General features: G+C 47.6%; 2 protein-coding genes across 2 annotated transcripts; one reads left to right on the top strand and one right to left on the bottom strand.

The window, feature by feature from the left end:
• The first annotated feature begins 574 nt into the window (after positions 1-574).
• etfbkmt (electron transfer flavoprotein subunit beta lysine methyltransferase) lies at positions 575-6057 on the top strand. Its single transcript, XM_088924096.1, has 3 exons — positions 575-1358; positions 2355-2485; positions 3855-6057. The coding sequence occupies exons 1-3, from the start codon at positions 1057-1059 to the stop codon at positions 4202-4204; spliced, it is 783 nt and encodes a 260-aa protein (XP_088780222.1). The 5' UTR covers positions 575-1056; the 3' UTR covers positions 4205-6057.
• Positions 5492-22508, bottom strand: amn1 (antagonist of mitotic exit network 1 homolog (S. cerevisiae)). Its single transcript, XM_088924097.1, has 7 exons — positions 22179-22508; positions 18989-19121; positions 17201-17345; positions 11446-11663; positions 10373-10429; positions 6775-6886; positions 5492-6368 (listed from the first exon to the last, which is right to left on the bottom strand). The coding sequence occupies exons 1-7, from the start codon at positions 22202-22204 to the stop codon at positions 6295-6297; spliced, it is 765 nt and encodes a 254-aa protein (XP_088780223.1). The 5' UTR covers positions 22205-22508; the 3' UTR covers positions 5492-6294.
• Positions 22509-27828: the final 5320 nt, after the last annotated feature.

The raw sequence follows: 27828 nt of genomic DNA, 5'->3' as shown, positions 1-27828 counted from the left end.
TAGGAACAACAAAAAAAGCACTGGTCCTCCTCCTGTTGGTAACCCTTCTATTCCGAGGGTCCTGGGACACACAGGGACACTCAGGATGGAAACAGGGGACACTCGTGAGACATGAGCATCTGAAACGTCCTGGTTGCTGACAATGCTGACATCTTGGAACCACCTCGCTGTGATTTTTGAATGATTGCAGTCTGAGCAATACAGTGAGCACGCAGAGCCGATCGCCTTTATGTACTTTGTAACTTTACTCACGTTCTTATATTGTAAACCGGCCTCTTAAAGGCAAATACAAAAAAAAAACGAATTTTAGTTTGTAACTCAGGCCAAGCAACTTTAATTATCAGGTCTGTGTCAGGAAAAGCCATACAGCGAGGGGTGTTCAAAATTCACTCTGCTTCCATAAACGTGCCGTTTACAACGTGTATGCACCAACTCTGCTTGAATATTGAGTTGAGCTGGCAGCCACAGTGATGTACTTTGGTTCCACCTGGTGTTCGTGGCGTGACGTGACGTGACGAGTGCATACGGACCGCTCGTCCCAGCGTGTTTTAATGCCTGAACGCACTGCTCTTATAAAGGCTTATGCGCACATTGGCTAAATCTCAATTCAGGGCCCCCGAGCCGACAGCAGACCGCCACTGTCCACAGGCGCGCAGGGGGGTTATGAAGCTATTCGTGACGGATTTCACACCGGTGGAAAGATTCAACATGGGAACCTAAGTCAAACAACCAACGTCGGAAAGTGTTTGGTGAGGGACCCATAACAAAGCAGGACCGAAGGAGGATAGCAACGTGAAGTGGAAAGACAGTCTTTTAAGAAACGAGAGTGTCTCAGTGATAACTGAGGCAGGAGCACATTTCTGCTGCACTGATACTAGTGATAGGGCGGGATCCATACAGTAACACGAGTTACAGTGAATTCGAGCGAATGCGACCGCACTTTGTGAAATGCGCTGATTAGCGAGTTGCAAGGTGAGGGGCTTAGCTAGGAGAGCGGACAGATGTGCAGTTTGAAAAAGAAATACATGAAATCAGCCTTTGTACCGAGTGTTAAGCATGATTCCCCGGCTGAAGTGGGTCTCCCTCGTCGTCAGTAGGTGTCACGCTACGGTAGGAGAAGGATGTGGGCGTCGTGCCGGTGTCCGGCTGAGCACCGGGAGTAGCCGGAGCTCTGACGAGGAGGTGAAGAAGTTTATCATCGAGAACACGGAGGTGGTGAGGGGGCCTCATAACACCCCGAACATCAGCCTCAGGCTGTTCACTCCGAGCTGTCGGTTCTGGTTCGCCAGGCCAGAGCTGTGGCCGTTCTCCGAGCCTTACTGGGCCATCTACTGGCCCGGAGGGCAGGCGCTAACCAGGTAAGGACCGATCAGAGCCGAGAGCAGAGCCGAGCGCATGAGGACTGGTCTGATCCAGAAAGTCTCCAGCTGTCACGCCTGCAAAAAGCGCTTCTACACAGATTTGACTCGGGGGGGCTGAATACTTGCACAATTAGCATATCTGGATTTTTGATTTACCTTTGCAGTTTTTACCGATACTTAATTTCTCTCACCCTCTTCCGAAAAATGTTTAGATCGAGCGTTTTTAATAAAAGCATTTCACTTTAAAGGATGCGGACGTATCATTTGCAAAGGAGCAGGTAAAGGTTTCTTTCAAGCTTAGAGGACAAGAAATGAGACGCAGCGTTTCTGCTGTGGACCCTTCTTCAGACGTGGAAGACGAAGGCCGAAGAAGGGTCACCTGAAGAAGGCCCCACCGCCGAAACGTTGTGTCTCAGTGTTTGTCCTTTCGGCAAGAGCTTTCAGTAAACCTTCACCTGTTCCTCCGCATGCTGACGCAGCTCCCTGCTTGAACATGCTTGGGCGGAGCGGTGGCTCTGTGGCTCAGGATCTGCACCTGTTGCTGGAAGGTTGCCGGTTCAAATCCCGCAGCCGACAGAGGAATCCTACTCCTTTGGCCCCTGAGCAAGGCCCTTAACCCCAGCTGCTCCAGGGGTGCTGTATAAATCACTGAGCCTGCGCTATGACCCCCAGCTTCTCTCCCTGTCTGTGTGTCTCATGGAGAGCAAGCTGGGGTCTGCGAAAAGACAAATTCCTCATGCAAGAAATTGTATCTGGCCAATAAAGTGATCTTGTCTTACGTGTTCAACTGTATCATTAGTAATTGAAAGCACTGGGACACCAGTGGAAGGGGAGAATGCTTTTGCAAGGCACTGCGCTGTACGCAGATGCACTTGCTGAGGAGATGTCAGTAACAATAACGGCCCCCTTTAACCTTCATTTAACCTACATGGCCGATATCTGGTGAGTGGCGTTCTGGAGCTCTGGAAACCCTTCCAGGTTTCTGCTTTCCAGGTACCTGCTGGACGAGCCGGCCGTCGCTCGGGACAGGAGGGTGTTGGACCTGGGGAGCGGCTGTGGCGCCTCGGCGATAGCGGCGAAACTCGGGGGCGCTTCTTACGTTCTAGCGAACGACATTGACCCAGGTACCCTGCAGCACAGGCCGGCTGTCTCGCAGGCCCGCTGTCTCGCAGGCCCCCTGTCTCGCAGGCCGGCTGTCTCGCAGGCCGGCTGTCTCGCAGGCCGGCTGTCTCGCAGGCCCGCTGTCTCGCAGGCCCGCTGTCTCGCAGGCCCGCTGTCTCGCAGGCCGGCTGTCACACACGACCACTGCAGCACAGGCCCCCTGTCACGCAGGCCCCCTGTCACGCAGGCCCCCTGTCTCGCAGACCGGCTGTCACGCAGACCGGCTGTCTCGCAGACCGGCTGTCTCGCAGACCGGCTGTCTCGCAGGCCCGCTGTCTCGCAGGCCCGCTGTCTCACAGGCCGGCTGCTGCAGCACAGGCCGGCTGTCTCACAGGCCGGCTGCAGCACAGGCCCGCTGTCTCACAGGCCCGCTGTCTCACAGGCCCGCTGTCTCACAGGCCGGCTGCAGCACAGGCCCGCTGTCTCGCAGGCCCGCTGTCTCACAGGCCGGCTGTCTCACAGGCCCGCTGTCTCACAGGCCCGCTGTCTCACAGGCCGGCTGCTGCAGCACAGGCCGGCTGTCTCACAGGCCGGCTGCAGCACAGGCCGGCTGCAGCACAGGCCCGCTGTCTCGCAGGCCCGCTGTCTCACAGGCCGGCTGCAGCACAGGCCCGCTGTCTCACAGGCCGGCTGCAGCACAGGCCCGCTGTCTCACAGGCCGGCTGTCTCACAGGCAGGCTGCTGCAGCACAGGCCGGCTGTCTCACAGGCCCGCTGCAGCACAGGCCCGCTGCAGCACAGGCCGGCTGTCTCACAGGCCGGCTGTCTCACAGGCCGGCTGTCTCACAGGCCGGCTGTCTCACAGGCCGGCTGTCTCACAGGCCGGCTGCAGCACAGGCCCGCTGTCTCACAGGCCCGCTGTCTCACAGGCCGGCTGTCTCACAGGCCCCCTGTCACACACGACCACTGCAGCACAGGCCCGCTGTCTCACAGGCCCCCTGCAGCACAGACCCACTGTCACACAGGTCCACACATTACTGCAGAGCTCGACTGAAACACCGACACACTACTGCACAGAGAGCTCAGGTCCACTGAGGTCCCTGAGAAACAATTACACTGCTGCACAGACACTCCAGCACAGACGCAGTACCGGACAAGCGCACGATACAAACGTATGTTTCGATACACAAGTGTGAACTGCACATTCATTTATGCTGCATCACAAACTACACTAAGGTTCTGGGCACACTATAGAGAGGGTTGTCAGTTTAAATTAGACTGTCTTTCCCCCTAGATCTGATGCTGAGGCAGTGGGGTGGCAGGTAGTATTTCTTCAGTTTGCTGTGGTGGAGGTTTGAGAGCTGACAGTGCTACATCGACTCTTCCTTTCCAGTGGCCGCCATTGCCATCAAGCTGAACTGCGAGCTGAACGGCTTGGAACCCATCCCTGTTGAGACCGAGGACTTGATCGGCTCGGAGGCCGAGAGGTGGGACCTCATCCTGCTGGGAGACATGTTCTACGAGGAGCAGCTGGCCAGCAGCCTTCACTCCTGGCTGCGGGAGTGCGTCCGGGCCCATGGCACCCAGGTGCTGATTGGAGACCCAGGCAGGGCTCAGCTGCAGAGCCATGGCATCAGGAAACGGCTGCGCCGGCTGGCCGACTACGAGCTTCCTCCCTCTCTCAGGGAGGAGAACTATGGGCTGACAGCCAGCACTGTGTGGCTCTACCAGCCCGAGACGTAGTGCAGCGCTCACGGAGCTCCTGTTGCAGCAGCCCTTTCCCACGGCTAGAATTTCCAAATACTGACTTCTTACTTGTTTGGGAAAATATACAGCAACTTAAATAATTCCTTACACTTCTATAGTGCTTTTCTGGACACTCCATTTAAAGCGCTTTAGAGGTAATGGGGATCCCCTCCACCCCCACCAGTGTGCAGCCCCACCTGGATGATGCGACGGCAGCCATAGTGCGCCAGTACACTCCCCACACACCAGCTCTCAGTGGGGAGGAGAGCAGAGTGATGAAGCCAGTTCAGAGATGGGGATTATTAGGAGGCCACGATTTGTAAAGGCCAGAGGGGAATTTGGCCAGGACGCTGGGGTAACACCCCTACTCTTTGAGAAACACCCTGGGATTTTTAATGACCACAGACAGTCAGGACCTCGGTTTTATTTCTCATCCAAAGGATGGCGCCTTTTTACAGTATAGTGTCTCTATCACTATACTGGGGCATTAGGAACCACACAGACTGCAGGGTGAGCGCCCCCTGCTGGCCCCACTAACACCTCTTCCAGCAGCAGCCTTAGTTTTTCCCAGGAGGTCTCCCATCCAGGTACTGACCAGGCTCACACCTGCTGAGCTTCAGTGGGCTGCCGGCGATGAGCTGCAGGGTGATCTAGTCGACATACAACTTCCATTACAGTCTATGGTCTCTACAGACGTGTGGTCCGGGCTGTGTTTTTATGGTCTAAGAGAGAAAGGAGCCGTGGCTGAAATTATTCCCAGATCGCGGCAGCTTTAGTAGAAAGGGGGGGGGGGGAAGGATGAATTTCTACTCCACCATGTGCACATCTGCCATGCCAGAGACGTGACAGATAAGCTTGGGCATGGGTGCCCAGCCCTGGTCCTGAAGTGCCACAGTCCAGCAGGCCATCAGTGTGTAAACACTCTGAGCACATGGGTGTTTTGATCGGGCCAGGTGCTGCTGGTTTATTCTCTTTCCTGGGTCCCTGTTGCTTTGAGTCCGCCTGCTATAGCTAAGCAACGCTGGCCACAACAAGCTTTAAGACACCACTGTGATTGAAAGTCCTGGCTATCCCCTTTTACACTTCAAACTCATTGACTGAAATACAACAAGTGTACAGAACATGTTTTACTAAATGTTATCTTTGCACTGAGATTGTGGTCTAGTCCTTACAGATTCAAGAAGTCAAATGTGGCACCAATGGACTTCAAGATAGGGCAGAAAAAATGCACATTAAAAAATAACTTATTTATAATACAAAAAAATAAGAATACTGCTCATCTTATTGGAAGCAGAGTTTATTAATTTTTTTCAGCCACGCACAATATAAATTATTTCAGAAAGATACAAACGACTTTAATTTTACAGGAACGTGTATGTTATAAACCAGTACTGTATTTTATTTATTCTGCAGCGGCCTTTACTACAGACCACAGGACAGAGACACAGTAGTCTTTGTTTTCAAATAGTTTTATGGGAGTTTTTGTAAACAAATGGGTGTTAGCTATCAGTGCGGATCACTAACTCTAGTGAGGAAATGGTTTCTTTTCCTATACAGGGCAGCAATAACTGGTCTGTCTGATTAACATTTACCAATGTGTCCTCTTGTGCCCCCTAGTGTGGGATGTTTCTCTTTACTCTTGTCTACTTTAACAACGAAATGAAAAATGGCAACACTAAAGTAAAGTTGGACATTTAGAACAGATGTGTTAGCTAATCTACATAACACAACAAGCAACACTTATTAAAATGTTAAACTGCCACACAAAATTTTCATATGTACATAATACTACAAAGTTCTCTGTGTGTATCTACAGTATATAATACAAATAATTAATGTTTTTAACCAAAGTTATTTGTTTACTTTTTCCCTGGCGTGCAGTTTGGCGGTCAATCTTTGTTAACAAAGCTTCGTTTCTGAAGTATAAAGTTCATGAACTATAGCCACAGCTGCAGTTTCTTTTCAGGTTTTGCTGCATTAAGACGCAGAGCTTAGTGTCCATAGTGCTGGGGGTGATACCAAAAGAGCTGCATCTTGGAACAGGGTTCAAGGCAACAGCAGGAGTCATCGGCCCTGGTGGCGACTGCTCAGTACACAGTCCATGTCACTTGGCGAATTTTATTCGGCCCAATAAGATCCTGCAGAGCCTCTCTGGAGCGATCTGGAAAACAAACACAGGATGAAGAACTGAGCAGACTTACAGCTGAACAGTTAAACCGAACGTCTTGGATGACCCAAATGACTTCCTTTTTAACTACCGTGTTCTTATTTCAGTTTTTTAAAAGGCATGAAGTAATTTTTCATGTTTTTTAATTCAGTGAAAAGTGTGCTCCCTTTGGTTAAAAGGTGCAAACACAGGACTTCATTAGTTCCAACGAAACAGGACAAATCTGTAGTGTTGTCACAGCAATCCTTTCGTTTTTGAAATGACAGTGGAACAGACATCAAAAGCTAAAAAACTGAAGTTCAGCAGCCGAGCCAGCTAGATGGCCAGCGCTGATATCCGAACACCACACAGTCTAGGCCAGCATTCCCGTGGTGTGAATGACGAGGTGAACCAAGCTCACCTGTGACCAGTGGACACCCGTGGAAGAGCAGGATCGTGATCTGGGGGCAGCAGGCCAGCACGGCCTCCACCGCCTGGTCAGTCAGGAACTGGCACCGGTCCATGTGAACCTCCTGGGCACAGACAAGCAGCCCTGTGATCACGTCTCTGTCTGCGCTGCTGCCGGCTGCACGGAGCTCTGCAGTAGTGCCACCTTGTGGTCAGAGCGACAGCCACACTGTGAGCGCTGTCCTGGGCTGAGCTCTCCTGAGGGTCCTGCTCTGTGTCCCGTAAGCAGGGGTTCCCAAACGCTTAACCACCCAGCTGCTTGACTGGAGTTTCTTTTCTACACATTCTATTTCTTATTAAAATCTTATTTTACTTATGAAAAAGTAAAATAAAAGGCCACCCCCACCTTGTTTAGGCTAAAAACAGTCTAATAATGCATATTAATGTGGAGGTTTGTATTTTATCTTTTGTATAACAATTGTAATCAGAGCACTGTTAACCTGTACTTTATCTTTTACATAAAATTGTAGCCAGCGCACTGATAACCTGTTTTCTAAAAAAGAGAAGCTGCTTATGCCTAACAGGTTGATGAAAAATGTGTCTTGGTGACATCTGAGAACACTAAAATGCAGACACAAACAATTTTTCAATAAAGAAGCTGTGCATCATTGGATGAAATAAAGGAGGAGACTGTAGATTGTAAATTGTAAATCGCTAAATACATTTTAAGTAACAGGTGGCTGAAGTAGACTCTCATCCACAGTGAAGTACAGGGTTTTTATAAGTGTTCAACCCCTCCTAAGACATTAACATTTCATGAATTACAATGAATGTATACACATTTGTTCAAAATTGAATACTATATAATCAAAACATGAAGTTCAAAACAAAGATTTCACATATGGATGAAAGAACTTAACCTTTTAGTACTGCCGTGTGTCACAGACTTCCAGAGGCAACTTAACCCCTTAAATGTTTTTTAATAACTCTGGAAGTATATTGACAGTAGAGGCCTGGATCAGGGCTTAACCTGAAGCTAGCTGCAGGTGTTTCTGGACGTCACAAACAGTTTTCGAACTGTACCAGTTCCTTTACAGCTTGAGGGTCAGCGATACAGTTATGGAAAGGGCACCATCCTGGGCACGGATGTGCTGCAGGAAACTGAGGCCCAGACGGGCCTAAAGGCTTGGCATTCTGTCATGGCCCAGCCCGTGATTCACAATCCAAGCCTGAGAAATGACCGACAAAGACTGGATGTCAGAGGGGACATGGGGTTTTATGTGTGCAGCTCTGTACCTGAGGCCTGAGCTTGACACAGGCTGGACTGTGGCCCAGCAAACACTGATCCCCTGTCATCCCCGGAGGAATGCGCCCCAGCGTCCCAGCACCCCATCTTCAATATCCACCCTACACATCCTGAAGCTGTAGCCGCTGTGGATGAAATCAACGAGGATCCACAGGCAGCTGGAGCAGTGAGAAGGACCTGCTCCATTACCACTTCCTCTATATGGCCAGCAGAGAAAGCAGATGGATCCTGGAGATTAACTACTGATCATAAGAACAGCTGCACGCCCGAGCTGTTTTTACTGGCCGGGGGGGAGTATGGAGGTCTTCACTGCTCTGGGCACTGCAAATGGTTTGTGACCAATGAGACACTCAGGGTTGATTCAGGGCTTGATACGAGCTGGTCAGTTACCTCCAGAAGGAGCAGCGATCAAAATTAAAAGAGCATCGATAAGGAAACTCTAAGGAAAGCTGTAACTCCAGCACAGCAGCTAAGCATGCAACCACAGGGTCCTGAAAAGATTTCTGTGTGCTCAAAACTGGGGAGAGAGTGTATACAAAAGCGAGGATCTCCAGGCTGCCTACGACACAGAGAGTGAAGCAGAAAAAGAAAGCACAAGGAGCACAGCGTGATGTGGAAGGAGTGTGGAGAAAGGAAGAAGTGGTGCCTAAGGCAGAGAGAAGATTGCTCCATCAATTATACCAGGAACCAACAAATCATGAGAGACCAGACCACACAAATGGTGGAGTTACCCCACATGGAAAGACACATCCAGGAATAAGGACTCAGATGCACCACTTATCTCTAAAATAGCCGTGCAGCTCGCATCAGAGTGCCTCTGAGCCAAGCGCCAGGGCTACAGGGATCGTGGACACACCTGCAGGTGTGGTTTACAGGTCCATTACCACCGAGCAGGGGGAACACCTACATGTTTGTGGTGATTGATCTTTTTAGGAGGTGGGTGGAAGTGTTTCCTTGCCGTGACTGTACTGAAGAAACTGCTGTGAAATCTCTGGCTCGGAAGCTGTTCCCAAGATGGGAAATACCGTACGAGACAGACGCAGATCAAGGAACACATTTCACAGGCAGAGCAATGAAAGAAGCTATGGCCATGCTAGCCGTCAAGCAAAACATGGAGACAGCGAACAGGAAATAAACTCCTACAGATAGAGGTTTATATAGCGTTACTGCTGCTAAAGGGGATTAGGCAACGTTACTGAATCACTTCTTCGCTCAGGGCTTCTAAACATTGGCAGTTTTTAATAGATAATGACAGTAAAATGTGTGTGTTATCTGTCACATGAGGTTACATTTATCTACTGTTAGGACGTGGTGAAGACTAGATGAAGGTCAGATATGTTTTAATATGTAAAAACCACAGAATCGTGAGGGGGGTGTGCTTTCACTGTAGACAAGGGCTGGCAGAGGCTGGTTTTATTAAAAGCCACAACGGTTCAAGCAGAGGGCACCTGGGGTCAGCAGCTCCGCATCCCGTGGTTGCCATAGAAACTTTCTTATTTGTAGGCCAGTTCCTACGAAAGACCATGGGGGAAGTATTATGGGATGTAGATGGGAGGGTAGGTGAGATGGGTAAATGATAACCAACTAGGGGCAGAAAGTGAGGTAGAGGAAGAGTTAGCCAGCCACCCGCACCTGACAGTGTATTCAACCCAGGCGCTTGCTCCTATTCTTTGAGATTTCTGTGGTGCTCATCGATAATAGAGCAAGAGATTCACCTCACTGCTGCCTCTGGTCTGATTCATATCTGGGGCTACTCTGACTGCTTGCCTCAGATCCGGACAGTCAGTTCATTATCAAACTGCCAAATGTTCAGTAAAAGATAGCCACTGTATTGGAAACTGGAAGGAGGCAGGAAAAACACAGAGCAGTTCAGGTGGTTGTGCCTCAGTACCAGAGGTTCCAAACAAAGCTGCTTCCTAATTTTGCTATAAATCCATCTCCCTCCTCCCCTTCTTAATAATAGTAAATGCATAATAATAGTAAATAATATAAAAGATAATAAAATAATAGTGAATAGTAAATGCAAACACAAAAGTAACACAGCACTAAAACCAAGCCTTTACCCTGTGGTTATCCACACTGAGTCTTACTTTAACTCCACTGACTTAGGGCTGCTCAGTTTGCCAGACCACACTCCTTAGTGCTGCATTTGTGTAACTTTCTTCCAGTCGTCGAACAGATAATAAGGCACCACTGTTTTTGGAATTTAATCGTTACCCCAGGACCACCCTGGAAAAACTTGTCAGTCAAGCGACTTGCAGGCTAAACAGATATGGTTTTAAAATCATGATATGGGAATAGTTACCTTCAAAGTCTGAGAGCAAACTCCATTCACTAACCCCACAACGCCATCGTCTGTCACCTGTCGAGAGTAATGGACAAGGCTCAGTTCTTTAACAGTGCCCTAACAGAAAGGTGGCACACACGGTTGTCATACATGCCCTGAGATGGTCTGGCACCCTGTCCAGGGTGCATCTTGCCTTGTGCCCATACAGCACAGGAAGTGCTTGCAGGGGAACTCCCTGCTGAGCCCGTCTAGAGCTGTAACCTGTGAGGCACAGTGTACAAACCACAGACGTCCTGGAAATATCCCTCCCACCTGCTAGCCAGGGAGCTGTGCTGTCGGTGTCCTCGCTCCCAGACTCACTGGAGGTGCTGAAGGACTTTTCACAGGACTTTTTGACAGGATGGCTTCATGTTTAAATGTACCAAAGCTCTTATGGGTAACTGTGTCTAGTACGTCAGAGAGTGTGTTAAACTGTACAGTAATGACCAGTTTGATATGAAAACTTGCTATGTCACAATTTGTCACAGCTGATTGATAATGATAATGATAATGTGATAATGTTTCTTTATTAGCCCTATACAATTTCTTGCATTAGGAATTCGCCTTTTCGCAGACCCCAGCTTTTCTCCATGAGACACAGACACACAGACAGGGAGAGAGAAGCTGGGGGTCAGAGCGCAGGGTCAGCCATTGTACAGCACCCCTGGAGCAGTTGGGGTTAAGGGCCTCGCTCAGGGGCCCAACGGAGTAGGATTCCTCTGCCGGCTGCGGGATTTTAACCGGCAACCTTCTAGGCACAGGCGCAGATCCTGAGCCACAGAGCCACCGCTCTGCCCGGATTGGCATAAGTTGACAAAGAAGATAACAAAAGAAACAGAGTCTGAAACTAAAGGATAACAATATTTCACCCATGAATGTAGTCATAATTTTGTTATGCATTTTGATATTAGTGTAGCTAAAGGATTTCTGGAGCAAGGCACCGCTTACAGATGGGCTCTGTAAGCAGAATGGTCTACCTGGTCAGTATGAGACCGCATGCCCTGCTTCAGCCTCCCGGGGCAACACAGCGGAGTCACCGTACGGGCCCTCACCTGGGTGGCGGCGAAGCTGATGCTGTGCAGGAGCCTGCAGTTCCGCCCCAGGGCCAGCAGGGCGGCGTCGGTGATGGCCGCGCAGCCACTGAGGGTGATGACCTGCAGCAGCTTGCAGTTGTGGGCCACGGCGAGGACCCCCTCGTCGGTCACCGCGCGGCACCTCCACAGCTCCACCTCACACAGGTAGGGGCAGCTGGCGGCTAGGGCGGCGACACCTGCAGAAAGGCAAAGAGACGTCGGAGCGCGGAGCCGAGGGGGAATCTCCCCCCGGGCGGGGCAGGCGAGCAGAGAAGAAAGCGAGGGGGAAATGCTCCTTCTGCGGCTTGCTGAAGGGCCCTGACCGGCCTGAGGCCTGGGGTCACTGCACCTGACCTGGCGTGAGTGCACTTTAAACAGACACCTGCGGTTCGACCTGACATCTCGGGGACAGCCACTGGGCCACGAGTGGAAGGGTCACTCATAAACCCCCATTCATGGGGAGAACATGGGGTGACCATGGCTGGACACTGACTAGAAACCCCTCTGCAACACTGCTGGGGTTCAGGACAGTGTGGGAGATACAGCTTGTCTGTCTCCTACAGTGTTCTCCGGCCACAGATTAAACTCATCCCTTCAGTCTCCTCGGCTCAGCAGTGTCCTGAGCTGACCTACAGCCAGGAGTGCAGTTCTGTACCCAGTGGAGTCAATCCCTGGCAGACAGCTGCTCGGATCCTCTGTTAACAGTTAACAGTTTTGTTTTTCTATTTTCTAATCCTAAACACAGCTCCAGTTTTCAGCTCTAATAATTTTGATAGTAGAAACAGTTAAAAAAATTGTCCTCTGATAAAAGGAGAACTCAAAAATAAAAACACAAAAAACACCTTCTCAAAATAGGTACACTTGGTGATTATTTTCTTACAGTATGTACTGAAGTACAGCGATCACAATGGCATCAGTTTGATACTGGCAGTATACAGAATACCCACTAGAGGGCAGCAGTGTTCATGTCGGCTGCTTCAGTGCACTAGTGTGAGAGTGAAGACCAGCAAATTTTAAATACTGTCTCACAGGGTAACCACTTTTTTTCTAATTACTCTTAATACAGGCCCCAATTCACTCACAGAATCACACTAAAGCTGACAAAATGAAAGAGTAATGTTACAACTGCATAAATTATGTAACATCCTATCAAAATTAAAATAAAAAATGTCTTTCACTGCGACAGAATAGTGGCACTACTAATTACTATATTGTATGATATTATATTAGTATAGCATAAAGAATATTATATTGTGTATGACATTTAGATTCCAAAGTACTTTAGCACAGGTGGAGACTCACTTCATCACCCACTGAAGTGCAGCCCCACCTGGGAGACACACAGCGGCCATTCTGCACCAGCAGCCCCACCTGGGAGACACACAGCGGCCATTCTGCACCAGCAGCCTGTCGCATTATACAGGTAGGGCTGGACACTGGTGGTGGTGGAGTGGACTCTCCAGAAAAGCACTATATCAGTGTAAGGAATTTATTATTTTTCTTATTCTTAGTAGTAGTAGTAGTAGTAGTAGTGGTAGTAGAAGTAGTATTATGTAATATAATAGTTAGCCTATTTATAGATGCCTTCCTCCAAATCTTTTTCTAGATCTCTTCGTAAGCCTACGACTTTGTTAACCTTTGGCCTACAAAAAATTGCCTACACTAAACCAGTTTTTGTAACAATTGCTAAAAATAAGATATGCAGACTGCAGACAATTGCAAATTGTCCAGCGCAGGTGGTTAAACTTTCCCAACGGCAGGATGAGGGAATATGTATGTTTAGCCAGAATGAGGAGGCAGTAGCAGAGCTGCTCTCACGATGCTGTGCCATGTCTTGAATTCAGAAATAATGGCCTGGCGATCGCTTCACCTCTGTAGCCTGAACTCTTGTTTCTTTCCCAGGATTCTGAAGAGGGAGATAACCTCACCTGAGCAGCTTCAAAACAGAAAGGATTGTGTTTTGGTGGCGTTCAAAACGCGGCCTGCAGTCTCCTGAGCTTGATGCAACTCAAGGAGAGAGCTTTTTAGAAATCTACGGATATTCTATTAATATTTTTGAAGGAAGCAATCACAGAGGTTGTACAACAATCATCTTTCTGCGGCCTTGAAGGGTAAAAACCCTGGAGGGCCCACATTGCAGCCTCTCAGCTGGAGGACACCTGTCCCCAATCCCCTGACAGGACCAGAGTGTCCCACCGATGAGGGTTAAAATGTCAACATTGAATTAGGCTTGTGTTGTGTTTTTGTTTACTGATCATATTAACTGAAAAGTGTAAAATGACAATTTTCTAGCACAGCTTTCTGGACATGACCCAGTGCGGGTATGACTCCAATGCTGTTCAGTGAGCTTTCCAGATACTGTAGTGCAGGGGTGCCCAGCCTTTTTTAATGTAAGATCTACTTTTTCATTGCTTTTCATTACTTTTTCGTGCCAGTCCAGCACGATCTACCAGTGTGAATTTGAAGCTCTGATATAGGAAAAACAGACTGTGGACACATCAGTACAATAACCATACCCATCACTAAAATGACAGCAAATAAAAGCAAGTGACTCATGCTACAGTGAACAAGTAATGTTCCCTATTTCAGAAAAAAGAATATCCTACCTTAATGTGAGCACTGGCACTGAGAAGCTTACTTAAGAACACTTGTCATTTTTTTTGAACGTGTTGACACTGCTGATCATGTCGATGACATTTTCATTGTGTCCCTGCAGCTCGACATTCAGCTCATTCAGCAGTTCAGTCAGGTCTGTGAGGAAGGCTCAACCCAGAAGCCACTGGTCATCCGCTAATTGTTCATATTCACCGTGTTAAGACGACTTGAGAAACTCTTTGATTTCAGGCAATAGCTGTCTGAACCTCGCCAAAAAAGTTTGTTTTTTTAAATCCCCAAACAGCAAGTCAGCAGCCTCAGCAAACGCGTTTATGACTTCTCGATCCCTGAATGACTTGTTGTGTTGAGCCAGGACGTGGCTCACGCAGAGCGATGCGAGGATTGCCGCCTTCCCTCTTGTATTAGGCCTCGTGAAAACCGACTGCTGCTAGTTGAGATTTTAATTTTTCCACTTTTCTTTTCTGTAACTCACTTTTAGTGGGAAAGTCGACATCATACGTTTTGTGTGCAGTTTTGAAATGTTGTTCTTTATTTCCCCTTTTCGTGTAGACGCTAGCATCTCACAATTTGGATTCTCAGCGGGGAAAAGCACAACAGATGCCATTTTTGTGATGAGACAGTTACAGGAGAAGACACCTGAGAAAGGGAAAAAGCTGTATGTGGCCTTTCTGGACTTGGAGAAGGCATATGACCGTGTGCCCAGAGAGGTGGTGTATTGGTGCTTGAGGAAGAAAGGAGTACTAGAAAGCATGGTGAAGTTAGTTCAAGCAACCTATAGAGATGCAACTACGAAGGTGGTCACACAACGGGGAGAGACAAAAGAGTTTGAAATCACAGTTGGAGTACACCAAGGATCAGCACTAAGTCCTTTCCTTTTTATAAACATTATTGACACACTGACAGAGGAGGTAAGAACAGAAGTGCCTTGGGAACTCATCTTTGCTGATGATGTGGCACTGATGGCAGATTCAGAAGTAGAACTACAGGAGAAAGTGTTCAAATGGCAGGGGAGTCTGGAAAAGGGTGGACTGAAAATGAATGCAGAAAAATCTGAAATAATGGTTATGGAGAGAAGAGGAGATACTATGACCAATGTTGAGGAGACAAATGGAGGAAAACTGAAACAGGTTGATGGCTTTAAATACCTTGGATCAAAACTGGTAAAGGGAGGAGAAACACTGGAGGCAGTTAAACAAAGAGTGAAAGCTGGATGGAACGAGTGGAGGGAAATAACTGGAATAATCTGTGACAGGAAAATTCCTAGAAAGTTAAAGTGCAAAATGTACAAGACTGTGATTAGACCTGTACTACTATATGGAGCTGAATGCTTGGCAGTTGGAAAGAGGGAAGAGAACTTGATGAGAAAAACTGAAATGAGGATGTTGAGATGGATTCTGCAGATTTCAATGAAGGATAAGATCAGAAATGAAGAAATCCGTAGACGATGTAGGGTGGTGGATGTGGTTGAGAAGATGCGAGAGGCGAGGTTACGGTGGTATGGACATATCATGAGGAGGGACGTTGAGGAAGTAACAAAGAGGGTAATGGAATCTGAGGTGGAAGGTAACAGGGGAAGAGGCAGGCCTAGAAAGAGATGGATAGATTGTGTGAGAAAAGATATGGAGGTATGTGAAGTGAGTGAGGAAGATGTGCTCGACAGAGACAAGTGGAGAAGAGCAACCAGAGCAGCTGACCCCAGGACAGTCTGGGACTAAGGCTGTGAAGAAGAAGAAGAAGAGTGTAGACGCTATCATTACAGATGTGAATGCGAAAGTACAACAAATAATCATGCTCGTGTTCCATGTGGTAACGGTAAGTTTTGGGTCTCTTTGCTTCATCATTTTCGCTACTACAACTATCAAATAGGAAAGCAGACTTATCGAACTGTTGGCGAATTTGTCACGGCCAGTCTGTTTCGCTCCACTATGGGCTGTAGTGAGTGTGAGGTTCGTGCGGCAATAACCAAGAGACCGGTCTTGGGCAGCTCACACACACAGCACTCTATTTACAGAGCTCCTGCAGCCTTTTCCCCCCAGTGTGAGCCAGCACTCGGGGAAGAGACTTTTGCAACCCATTCAACAAGGGTTAAACACACACAAGGGCAGTAAAATGTATGGCATTACATGCACAGATCTGAATGAAGTTTTAGGCTATCGAAAAAAGTTAAGAAGTCAAATAGCCCATTTATTTTTTATTTCTTGCGATCGATCGACTAGCAGGCACCCCCGCGTAGTGTTACACAGCGGTTTTGAACGGGGCAGGTGAAGAAGGCCTCTGTACAGCTCAGGTCAGTCAGTACAGATCTGTCCTATAATGCATCTGTTCTGCAGTCCTTACAGTAAGAGCTCACCTGCTGCTATTAGTACTTTTGACTCATCAGCCAGTTCAAGGCTGTGTGCCATACATTTATACAAAGCACAGTCTGTGTTTGTCTCAGCTTGCTTTTGCTCCTGTGATCTATATGAGCGCGACACTGCAGTCGGCCACTCCCCAGAGCTGCTCCTTTCAGGAACCTCTTCCTCCTCTGCTTGGCACCTGTATTCACCCCCCCCCCCCCCCCCCGACGCAGGCTTCTCACTCTCGACTGCTCTACTGCACTTTCATGGACATCTCCTCAAACCCCGATAAGACTGCAGCCCAGACATATGAGCATCCTGCTTCGATTTCTCAGTTATTTACAAGCGTCCTGCTCTTGGGATTAATAAAGATAGATATGACTTTATTGAAATTGATGATATATACCAAAACAACAGGGTGTTAATACTAGTAAGCAGTGGTCAGTGTTAGGTTTTGAAGTTTTGAAGACACACTGCAGTGGGCCCAATCACTCCCTTCTTTTTGTGATTCAGCACTTCCAATGGACAGAGCCACTGTAAGGACTGTGGCCACTTCCAGGTTATTTTAAGGATCTAAATTCTGGAGTCCAGACTGGCCTACTCCCAACCATCGACAGCAACTTGATGTTTTTTAACACCCCTGATCCGCAGAGCAGAAGTAAAGTTCCTCTTTCTCACTAGTTAACAAAGCCCTGAAGCAGCACCAGCGTGAAGCAGAATCTTTAGCTCTGGCAGAATCTCACGCCTGCAAGCCAGGCAGAGGCAGCAGGGCCTCTCCGTACCTTCGGATGTAACAGTGAAACAGTCCTCCTTCCTGGAGTTCAGGATGATTTTCCTCAGTTGCCTGCAGCTGCAAAGCTGCCTGAGCGCGCCGTCCGACACCTTACAGTTCTGCAGGTCCGCCACCTGCAGCCCGGGGTGCAGCACCTGAAAGACACGTCGCCTGCAGTCACTGTCACTGCTCCGGTTTTATTCATGTCATAATTAAGCCATTCGGCTGACGCGTCTATCCAGAGAGGCCTGCCATTGCACGCATCTGAGAATGACACATCTGGAGTAGTAAAACATGGCCAGCAGCCATGTCACCCTGCAGCTCACCACTGGCAGCCCACTGAAACCCAGCAGGTGTGAGCCTGGTCAGTACCTGGATGGGAGACCTCCTGGGAAAAACTAAGGCTGCTGCTAGAAGAGGTGTTAGTGGAGCCAGCAGGGGGCGCTCACCCTGCGGTCTGTGTGGGTCCTAATGCCCCAGTATAGTGACGGGGACACTATACTGTAAAATGGTGCCGTCCTCTGGATAAGATGTAAAACTGAGGTCCTGACTCTCTGTGGTCATTATCTGTGTAATAATCCCCATCTCTGAACTGGCTTCCTCACTCTGCTCTCCTCCCCACTGAGAGGTGGTGTGTGGGGAGTGTTCTGGTGCACTATGGATGCTGCACACTGGGGGTGGTGGAGGGGATCCCCATTACCTGTAAAGCAGTTTGAGTGGAGTGTCCAGAAAAGCGCTATATAAGTATAAGCAATTATTATTATTATTATTATTATCATTTCAAGTTCAATGCAGGTACGTTAAAAACAGTTACAAACTACAGGAGGCCATTCAGCCTGTCTAGCCTGGTAATTAGTAGCTAACTGATCCAAGGATCTCCTCCAGCTGTTAATTTAAATAAATGTTCATTAGAAAAGGTGGCTTTTCAGCTTGCACACCCCAGGCTCTCGGTCACCAGAGCACCGCAGCTCTCTGTACTGTTCACCTGCCACCAGGGACACACGAGTCCTGCCTGCACACGCTGACGCCCCGTCCAGCTATCAAAACAGCCCATCGCAGGACACACACGCCCCAGAGCCCCCACCGTCACGTGAAATAAAGAGCTTGTATAGCTAGGATAAAAGTTCAGGTGGGTAGCTGCATCAGCATGCGTAGGCTGCAAAGGAATAAGTAATAGGTTTGTTCCATGCTGAAAAGAGAAGAAAGAGAACACAACGTTTCGGCCGTGGTGCCTTCTTCATGTGTGAGAAAGACAGGGAGGTAAGCAAAGGTGATGCAGCTGGAGAACAAGAGCTGGGAGAGAGGAGGAGCGAGAGGCGGGAGCAGGGGACAGAAAGAGAGGCCAATCAGGAGGGGTGAAGTCAGGATAGGTGAAGAGAGGTGTGAAATGAAACCTACAATGAGTAGAGAGAATTTAGAAGAAAAGTAGAAAAGTAGTCTGTCGTTAAGAGAAGGGGGAAGGTATGGTCCTAGCTGCTGGATAATTTTGGTTTCTGTAGTCTTTCTCATACATCAGAAAGATCGTTAACTGATCCCAGGATCTCAACCAGCCACTTCCTGGGGTATTGCCAGAGTATCAGCTTCAACAGCATGGCTTGTTCCACGCTCCCACCACCCTTTGTGTGAAGCAGTGCGGTTCTGCACGTGGGCACGAAGGCAGGAGGGACGAGCAGGTGGCTCTGAGCCCGCTGGTCCAGAGGCCCAGAAGGCCGGGGAGAATGCCAGCCTGCGGTGCTGCAACGGCTTCACCGACGGGCACCCCCCGGGCATGGCAGGGCACGCGCACCGCTGTGATTACCTGGCTAATGTTCGTGTCGGTGATGGCGCCCTGGCTGCTCATGAGCTTGAACAGCCTGTCCTTCAAGTGGGGTGGCAGTGTCTTTATGTCACCGTGGTAACGGTCCACATGTCCTGCCAGATAGCACAAGCACCTGGAAGGACAAAGACAACAGAAGCCAAGATTATCCTGGAACTCGGGTGCCACTTTCCCCCCCTCTCTCAACGACAGAGTAATGTCTTATTAGAAGAAAACCCCCTCTTTCTCACCCACCCTCTCCTCCCTCTCTCCCTCACACCTGAAAAAGCATCGACGGCCGAAACACTACGTTTCTCCTTCTCTAGTTTTCAGCGCAGAATTAATCTCTCCTTGTTTTATTTGCAGCCAACAGGACTCAAGGTCTTTCTGTTCAGAAAGGCTTTTATTTATCAGTTTCTGTGTCTGCTCCATCTTCTAACTTCTGCTGCACTCCTAACCCGTTGTCTTTCTTAGATTAACTGTAAGGTGCTTCAGGAGGCTACTATCAAAGGAACCTCAAAACATAACGTTTTACGCTGACGTTGCTCCCCCACTTGGACAAAAACACACGATGCTGAGATGCTTCAGTCATCCAAAATAAGACATTTTACCAGCGCCCTGTCGAAATTAGAACTACATCTGTCTACCAAGCAGGGCAGAATAAAACCTCAGGCCATGAGAAAGCTCTAGGGCAGGGCTGCTCCTCTTGCAGGGTCTCCAACCCCCTTAGCGACACAATTTCACTACAAACAGCTGCTCAATTATCTCATGGAGAATTATAAATAAGGAGTAGTCCAGAGCAGGTAAGTTAAAAACATAAGTACAGTTACAAACGACTGGAGGCCATTCAGCCTATCTAGCCTGGTAATTAGTAGCTAACTGATCCAAGGATCTCCTCCAGCTGTTAATTTAATAATAATAATAATAATAATAATTGCTTACACTTATATAGCACTTTTCTGGACACTCCACTCAAAGCGCTTTACAGGTAATGGGGATCCCCTCCACCACCACCAGTGTGCAGCCCCACCTGGATGATGTGACGGCAGCCATAGTGTGCCAGAACGCTCACCACACACCAGCTCTCAGTGGGGAGGAGAGCAGAGTAATGAAGCCAGTTCATAGATGGGGATTATTAGGAGGCCATGATTGGTAAGGGCCAATGGGAAATTTGGCCAGGAGGCTGGGGTTACACCCCTTTTCTAATAAATGTTCATTAGAAAAGATGACTTTTCAGCTTGCACACCCCAGGCTCTCGGTCACCAGAGCACCGCAGCTCTCTGTGCTGTTCACCTGCCACCAGGGACACACGAGTCCTGCCTGCACACGCTGACGCCCCGTCCAGCTATCAAAACAGCCCATCGCAGGACACACACGCCCCAGAGCCCCCACCGTCACGTGAAAATACCGTCCATTTTCACTGACCGCGTTGATCACAGCGTTGATCAAGAAGTCAGAAGATCTAAGGCGTGTATCTGTATTTATCTATTTAGTTCTCACATAATACTAGTGTATTTTGGTGCTGATAACAACATCATCCTTGATCCAACGGACAATCAGCAATACCAGACGCCACTTTAAAAAGCGAGGGTTTACTGTAGACATAACTAGAGTCCACAGCAAAGTTGTTTTTCCCATTTGCGTTTCTGTCTTAGGAAGAGAAGCGCATTGCTGCCAAAAAGTAAAGAATATATACATTTCATGTGCCATCTTAATTGCATAGCAAATAATCCCATTATTATGCGATACCAAATGATCATGTGAGTGTATGAACAATCTGTATCATGCTGTGCACTGACAGCACCTAGAAGCTACCAAGAGCACAGCTGGACAGTGGTCAGTGTTGGTGACCGAGTCCAGCGCTGCAGAATGGGGTTCAGTCATGTTGACATGTTACAGTTTTTAGCTCATGTGAACACAGTTATAATAAGGAGGACGTGATAATTCTTAGACTATAATTAATTTATAATTTAATTGCTTACACTTATCTAGCACTTTTCTGGACACTCCACTCAAAGCTCTTTACAGGTAATGGGGATCCCCTCCACCCCCACCAGTGTGCAGCCCCACCTGGATGAACACCAGAGTGCGCCAGTACACTCCCCACACACCAGCTCTCAGTGGGGAGGAGAGCAGAGTGATGGAGCCAGTTCAGAGATGGGGACTATTAGGAGGCCATGACTGGTAAAGGCCAGGGGTAAATTTGACCAGGACGCTGGGGTAACACCCCTACTCTTTTAAAAAAAACACCCTGGGATTTTAATGACCACAGAGAGTAAGGATCTCATCCGAAGGACAGCGCCTGTTTACAGTACAGTGTCCCCGTCACTATACTGGGGCATTAGGACCCACACAGACTGCAGGGTGAGCGCCCCCTGCTGGCCTCACTAACACCTCTTCCAGCAGCAGCCTTAGTTTTTCCCAGGAGGTCTCCCATCCAGGTACTGACCAGGCTCACACCTGCTGACCTATAGTGTGATATGGCTGCTGGCCATAGAGAATTACTGTGGGGCAACTGTGCTTCCGGCTACCGCGTGATTATCATATAAAGTACGCGAGAATGTACTAACTCGTAATATTAAGATTCTTGTCTCGGAATAACGAGATAGTACATGAAATATATATTTTCCCTTGATGACAGCCTCCTATTCCTCCGTCAGACCCAGAGCAGGCAGCGTCTGTACCGGATTGCCTACTGCTCCTTTCAAAGGATGCAACTTTTAAACAACGGTAGTTTCTGAACCCCCCCAACAAAAACACGGGGAATACGTTTGCTCGTTCTCTCAAACGCTGAGAAATCGTGATACCGACCCTTTGTTTGCTAGTGTTTGTGGGCGGTGTCTGCACAAAATGCGGTTTATCCGCAGGCTGAATTGCACGCTAACTTGCTAACAGTCTGGTCGGGATGTGTACATAAACGGTACAGCTGTGACGTGCAAACCTTTTGTTTCGTTGTGTTGTTGTTGTTGTTGTTTTTTTTGGAGAATACCGCCGTCTCATTCGTGCTTGTGAAACCCAGCTCAGATATGATATGATGTGATATATATATATACAGGTGGACATCGGATGGAGCAACACATCGACAAACAGGGGAGCCCATTTAACACAGCCATCAGCTCCAGGCAAGCAGCCCTCGGACTGATCCCTGCATAAACACCGGGGACAGACAACAGGACCCCTGTCTCCTACTCACAGCTCTAACAGGCTGCAAGCGGCCATGTTCCCCGCCCGGCCTCCGGCGCGTCTGCGGTCAGGGGTGTCGTCTCTCAACGTAAACGGACCTGCTTCGCCGGCACTGTTCTGGAAAATGGGAAGGATAAGGATAGTAACGCACACGCACACGCAAGAATCGTTTTCTTCCTATTTAAAAAAAAAAGTCAACTTTCCCCTCCAGTTCCGTTTTTTTTTGTGTGTGAGGACGCGAGATATGAGGGATTGTGGGAGTTGTAGTCCTTAAGGTTGCCTTTCGTCCGAAAATGATTTTAAAACTTTAGGACTTTAAACTTAAAGTGGGAAACAGCTATTTTTATGGTGGTGGTCAAACATCTAAAACTGTAATAAATAACCTTTCTATGTTATGAATTACAGAATTAATTATTGGTTATAGGTATCACAGAGTGGAAAAAATGGTGTAGGGACAACACGTGTCAGAGACTATGTTGGCTTTTAAGTTTGCAGTGAACAGCTGGTGTTTCCGCAAGAGTGGTGCATTTGTCTTTGTTCTTGAACTTTCTGTTGATCAGTGCCCTCCTTGTGTAGCGGAGCTAGTTTTGGCACGATGACGTCATTGCTCTCCCTGCGCGTAGCAGGGACCTCAGCTGCCTGGGCTGGGGGAGGTCTCCTTTAGCTCATGCGGCTGGTGCCCTGTTGCGTTACGCCGGAGACCCGGGTTCACGCCCCAGGTGTCGCAGGACGAACCGGCGGGGTGGAGCGGCGAGGGCACGGGCCCGCGCGGAACTGCGACGGTCACACATGCGCAGACACGTGTTCATCACCACAGCTCAGAGGTGACGTGGGATGGTGAGACACGTCTTGTCTGGGGCTCAGACTCGGGAGGGGCACCAGAACAGGCTGCGAATACGCGACGCATCCTTACACCCGACTGCCTGCATGCAGCCGGCTGACCGATGAGCCCAGCGATGAGCAGCAGCGAGCTCTGCCATCCAAGGGGCACTTTCACCCCCACGAGCAGGGGGCCGGAGCACCAGCTAGGGGGGTCCACATGTCCCAGTCAGGAGGAGACTGCTGTTTGGACACCGTAAGGACTGGGACAGCAGTGGAAGGACTAGAGGCAGGCAGCCAGGACAGCCCCGGAGATGCATCTACCAGAGATGGTAGTGAGGAGGAGAATCATCTTCCTTTATTTTCGGTGTGCCCCATAAACCACAGGAATCACAGAGAATAGGAGCAAGCGCCTGGGTTAACTACACAGTCAGCTGGGGATGACTGGCCGACATCACTGTAGGATAGGAGGTGCTAATTTGCTGTAACAATCAGAAATCAACAGTGAAAGACGGATCAACAGTGAAAGAGACAGATCAGTGAAATATCACAGCATATTCTGAAAAACCATAGCTGGAAGTGACTGAGCCTTGTGGCTGGACCCGAAGAAGGCAAACTGCGCATAGATTGTTTTTAAAGACTAGGGTCTCAGGACCCTACATTGGCAGAGCTGCCTGAGGCCAATTGTGATAGTAAATTGCAAGAGAAATTGGAACCATTTAAACATAACAATTTAAAGTCTTGCACACAGATTCTTAATACATGCTATACAATTTATTAATATACCGGAAACATGCATGACAAGCAACAGACGTAATAGAATATAGCTGTGAAATGATTTGCTGTTACACGAAAGCTGAATGTTCACTCTGGGATTACAAAGATCGGAGTCAAAAGTAAAAAATTTACTATAACTGGTTAGGTTCTATCAGTATAGTTAAATCACATTTATGTTCTCAGGCACATGTAAATATTTACTATAATTAAACATAAAACATGTTTGGAATAATAGTTCAGTTCTTGAGAATTATAATGTGAACAATGAAGTGTTACTCAAGGTTTCAACACACCCTTGATGAGTGGACAGACAGAGCTGGACAGGGGTTGTCTGTGGCAGCTGCTCTGTGCTAGGAGGGTCCTGATGCAGAGGGGAGAGAGCAAGAGCTTTCGCCTTGTGTTGCCTGGTAGCTTGCATTGCCCTCAGGCAGCTCTACCAATGTAGGGTCCTGAGACCCTAGTCTTTAAAAACAATCTATGCATAGTTTGCCTTCTTCAGGTCCAGCCACAAGGTAGGCTCAGTTAGTTCCAGCTACAGTTTTTAGAATATGCTCTGATATTTCACTGATCTGTCTCTTTCACTATTGATCAGTCTTTCACTGTTGATCAGAAGAAAAATAACAGTGGGTTTGCCAACACAAGATTTCTTCTGCTGCAAAAGTCTCTCTCGGCCTGGCTTTGTGGAGAAAAGATTAAGTCCTGCCTTCGACTGCTTGCAGGCACATGGTTGGAAAAGTCAGTCCGCCAGTTTAGGTGGAGAGATTGAGAGAGCCAGTTGTTAACTGGAGAAAAATGACTTGGGTTACAGTTTATATGGGGTGACATCACCAGTTGGCAATTGGCTGAGATGCTATCATGTATAGTTTTGGTACCTGCCCATCTGATCACTTATTGGTAGATCTACTGAAGAAAGATATAAGATGTGAAAAAGGGGTTAACTGATTTCTTTCTGCACGAAGACTTCTTGTGGCACAAGACATTCCACACTTAGACACCTCTGAGTTATTGCAGGGATGGGAGTTAATTTATATGAAATTCCAAGTGCAAGATAGAGACTCCCTAACTAAGGAAAGATTAAACCAGCCATTACAAGTGTTCAAGGTCTTGGGAGTGTCCAAACACAGGTGCCCCCCCCCATTACCATGGTAACAGTTTGAGTCAGAAGCAGCTGTAATTTGCTATATAAACTGGAGGTTTTGTACCTATATTTCAAACAATACTTTGGTCTTATTGTTCTTTGCATGCAATAAACATCTCGGGTTCCAGAACTTATTTGTCTGTTACTACACTTCCTTTGAGTGATTGGGCATGCCTTGTGGCTTTTATGACCATGTCCAGATGTGCCTACAGTTCTCTGCTAGACATCCAGGCACCAGCAGTGAACATCCATCATGGGGAGTTTAGATTTCATCACTGCCCTGGGGAAGATTTCCACCAGTGGCCCACATCCAAAGACCACTAGGTCATTCTGTGGCTGAGATCACAAAGAGGGGCCTCTTTAGCTACATTCCCGTACCCACACACCGAGAGGCACCAGGCTGCTTGGTCAACATACAAAAAGATGATTAGAAATCTTCAATATCGCTCCATTCTCAGTAAAATAATAAGCCTTGTCACTATACACCACTGTAAGGTATGCGATGAGAATTTAGGCTGTTAAAGCAATAACAGCTGTGCTCTGGCTTAGTGCCACTGATACACATGGTCATCTGTGGTGAAGCAGAGAAAAACAAAATTCAAACAATACTTGAGTCGGCACCCGATGCAGTAAGGCAGGGATAAGGACACCACGTGTTGATTTTAGCTGCCCACTTTCAGAGCCTCTGGAGAACCCCGACTGCAGAGGTCTGCCTGTCCCTCAGCTCTCCAGCCACCCGAGACCCCAATTAATCTGCTTCAAAGAAATAGGGCATACTTTCATCCAGAAAATGGCTGTTTTCCTATATCCTACATATTAAAGGTGGGTATACTTGTATATCAACATGTGATCCAAACAGTGATGTTTTTGATGTGAATACCCCTACTCCCTTTTCTGAAAGCCCCGCCCTCTGGAGGTTATTTCATTCACACTCTTGGGGTTTGGCAAGTTCAATGCAGAACACAGCAAGACTCTCTCAGATCAAGTCTTCTCTCTTCTGAAGGCTAAAGTTTCAGCGGAAGAGTATCGTTTAAGGCCCAGAGACAACTCCAGTTTTTCGGTGTGTGGTTTGGCATTTCATCTGTTATTTGTATTTTAGCAGTGTTGTTACAAGCTCAAGTGTGACATTCAGCTCTTATCCACATTCGTTTCAAATAATTTTATCTTAATCCATGAAAATTTACCTCAGGATCCCTTATCCTGTACCCTCCCCCCAGCTGACCTTCTCCTTCCTGGGATAAACTCCAGTGCTGATCAGAGCTCTGCAGAAGCAGTACTGCAAACAGATGGGACATTTATCTTCACTATACAGTGGTTTTGCAGGTCAAGAAAAGTCGGCCTTTAGAGGCACCATAAAAACTGCCACCTCATCTCCTGCATTTTAACACATGCATCATACCCAAGATAAGAAAGGTTACGTTTTAGCCTGCTTGATAGTTACCATACACCACGGATATAAGCTATTTCTTGAAAGGTGCTAGGATATTGCCTTTAACAACATGGTTGGGATACTCCCACAACTCTTTGGATAGAGAAGTCCCTCCTGTTTTGCAACAAGCCAAGCTGACTGTCTCATTGCCCAAAATGAAGTGTGCATGTTTTACATCCATGTTTCAACTGTTCTCCCCCCAAGTGTACTTCTATCCATTGTGCATGTACAGTTCTAGACACTTGATCTTGAAAAAACAGTGATAATATTTAACACGTTACTACTGAACTGTGGCCTTGTTGTCAAAACACCTGTGTTTTACAGCCTGGATTGCTTGTCCATTCAATAGCTGAATACAAAAGTTCAGACAAAGTTCTGAAATTACTGTTAAAATGGAAAATCATAGTACAGCTCCAGGGTCAAAACCTTATTTTAAAGATGCCTTGCATTCCTTTCAAACCAAGCAATCCTACAGGGCTCCAAGCATTGGAGGAGACCTATTTCAACCACCACTGGAGTGCAGCAGAGGGAGAAATAGACTGACATTTAAGAGAGGAAGACTATAATAGTCCAGTGTGCAATTTAGGTCAGGGCACCTTTGCTCTAATGAACTGGGATCTCGTGTTATGAGCTAATAAAAAAAACAAAGAAAGAAAGTAATAGTTAGGGTTTAATGTCTCGTTTGAAAAATAGCACCAACAGTAGTTTCCTCTATCACCATACTGTGGTATTGGATTAAAAATTCTGGTCTGTCGTGAATTATTCTCAAACATAATTCTCAGACACCAGAGCTTGTGAGTTCAGGATAGAGACTCACAAGCCGAGTTGGTCCATGGAGCAACTGTCTGTCCCAACTCAGAAGTTTTCTTTTATACAATTTCATTCGTACATAACACATACAGTTACTCCCTCTTGGCTTTGCGCCACTATTGTTTCCAAACCTTGGCCATTCCTTCTAGGCGGCATTTCCCCTCCTCTCTTATTCCTTTTATGTAAGTATATTGGTGGCGAGACCTCATTGGCTTTCTTAAAAAACATGTATATGTTGTGAGGTGTACCACAAAGTATGCTTTCTTAATAAAAAACATATGTATATGTTGGAAGGAATACCACAAAGTATGATTGCCCAAGCATACATTTTTAGAGTATGAGGTATCTTATAGTTAGCTTATGTGCGTGCTTCTCAAAGATGATTATACAGTCCCTTTAAGGCTCATAATTCTATATGTTATTTTTCATGCTTCATAATATGTGCGTCAAAAATCACCCATAGGTCCAGAGGGAAGAACAGCACCAGGATCTATTTCTTCAGGAACGATTTTTTCCTTAGAGGTCTCTCATCCAGTCAGGACCAGTCAGGATCAGGACCAGTCTGGATTATCTTCTGATATCTGACTGCAAGGCGTTATTGCTTGAGTCAGACATCAGAGACAGAATATTTTGCAGCACAACTTTTTTTGAAGTACACATAAATCTCAATGTCATCTGCTCTCATGA

The sequence above is a fragment of the Atractosteus spatula genome, chromosome 8 (assembly GCF_055471065.1).
Source record: "Atractosteus spatula isolate fAtrSpa1 chromosome 8, fAtrSpa1.hap1, whole genome shotgun sequence".
NCBI lineage: Eukaryota > Metazoa > Chordata > Actinopteri > Semionotiformes > Lepisosteidae > Atractosteus > Atractosteus spatula.
This window is presented reverse-complemented; position numbering and strand designations above follow the sequence as displayed.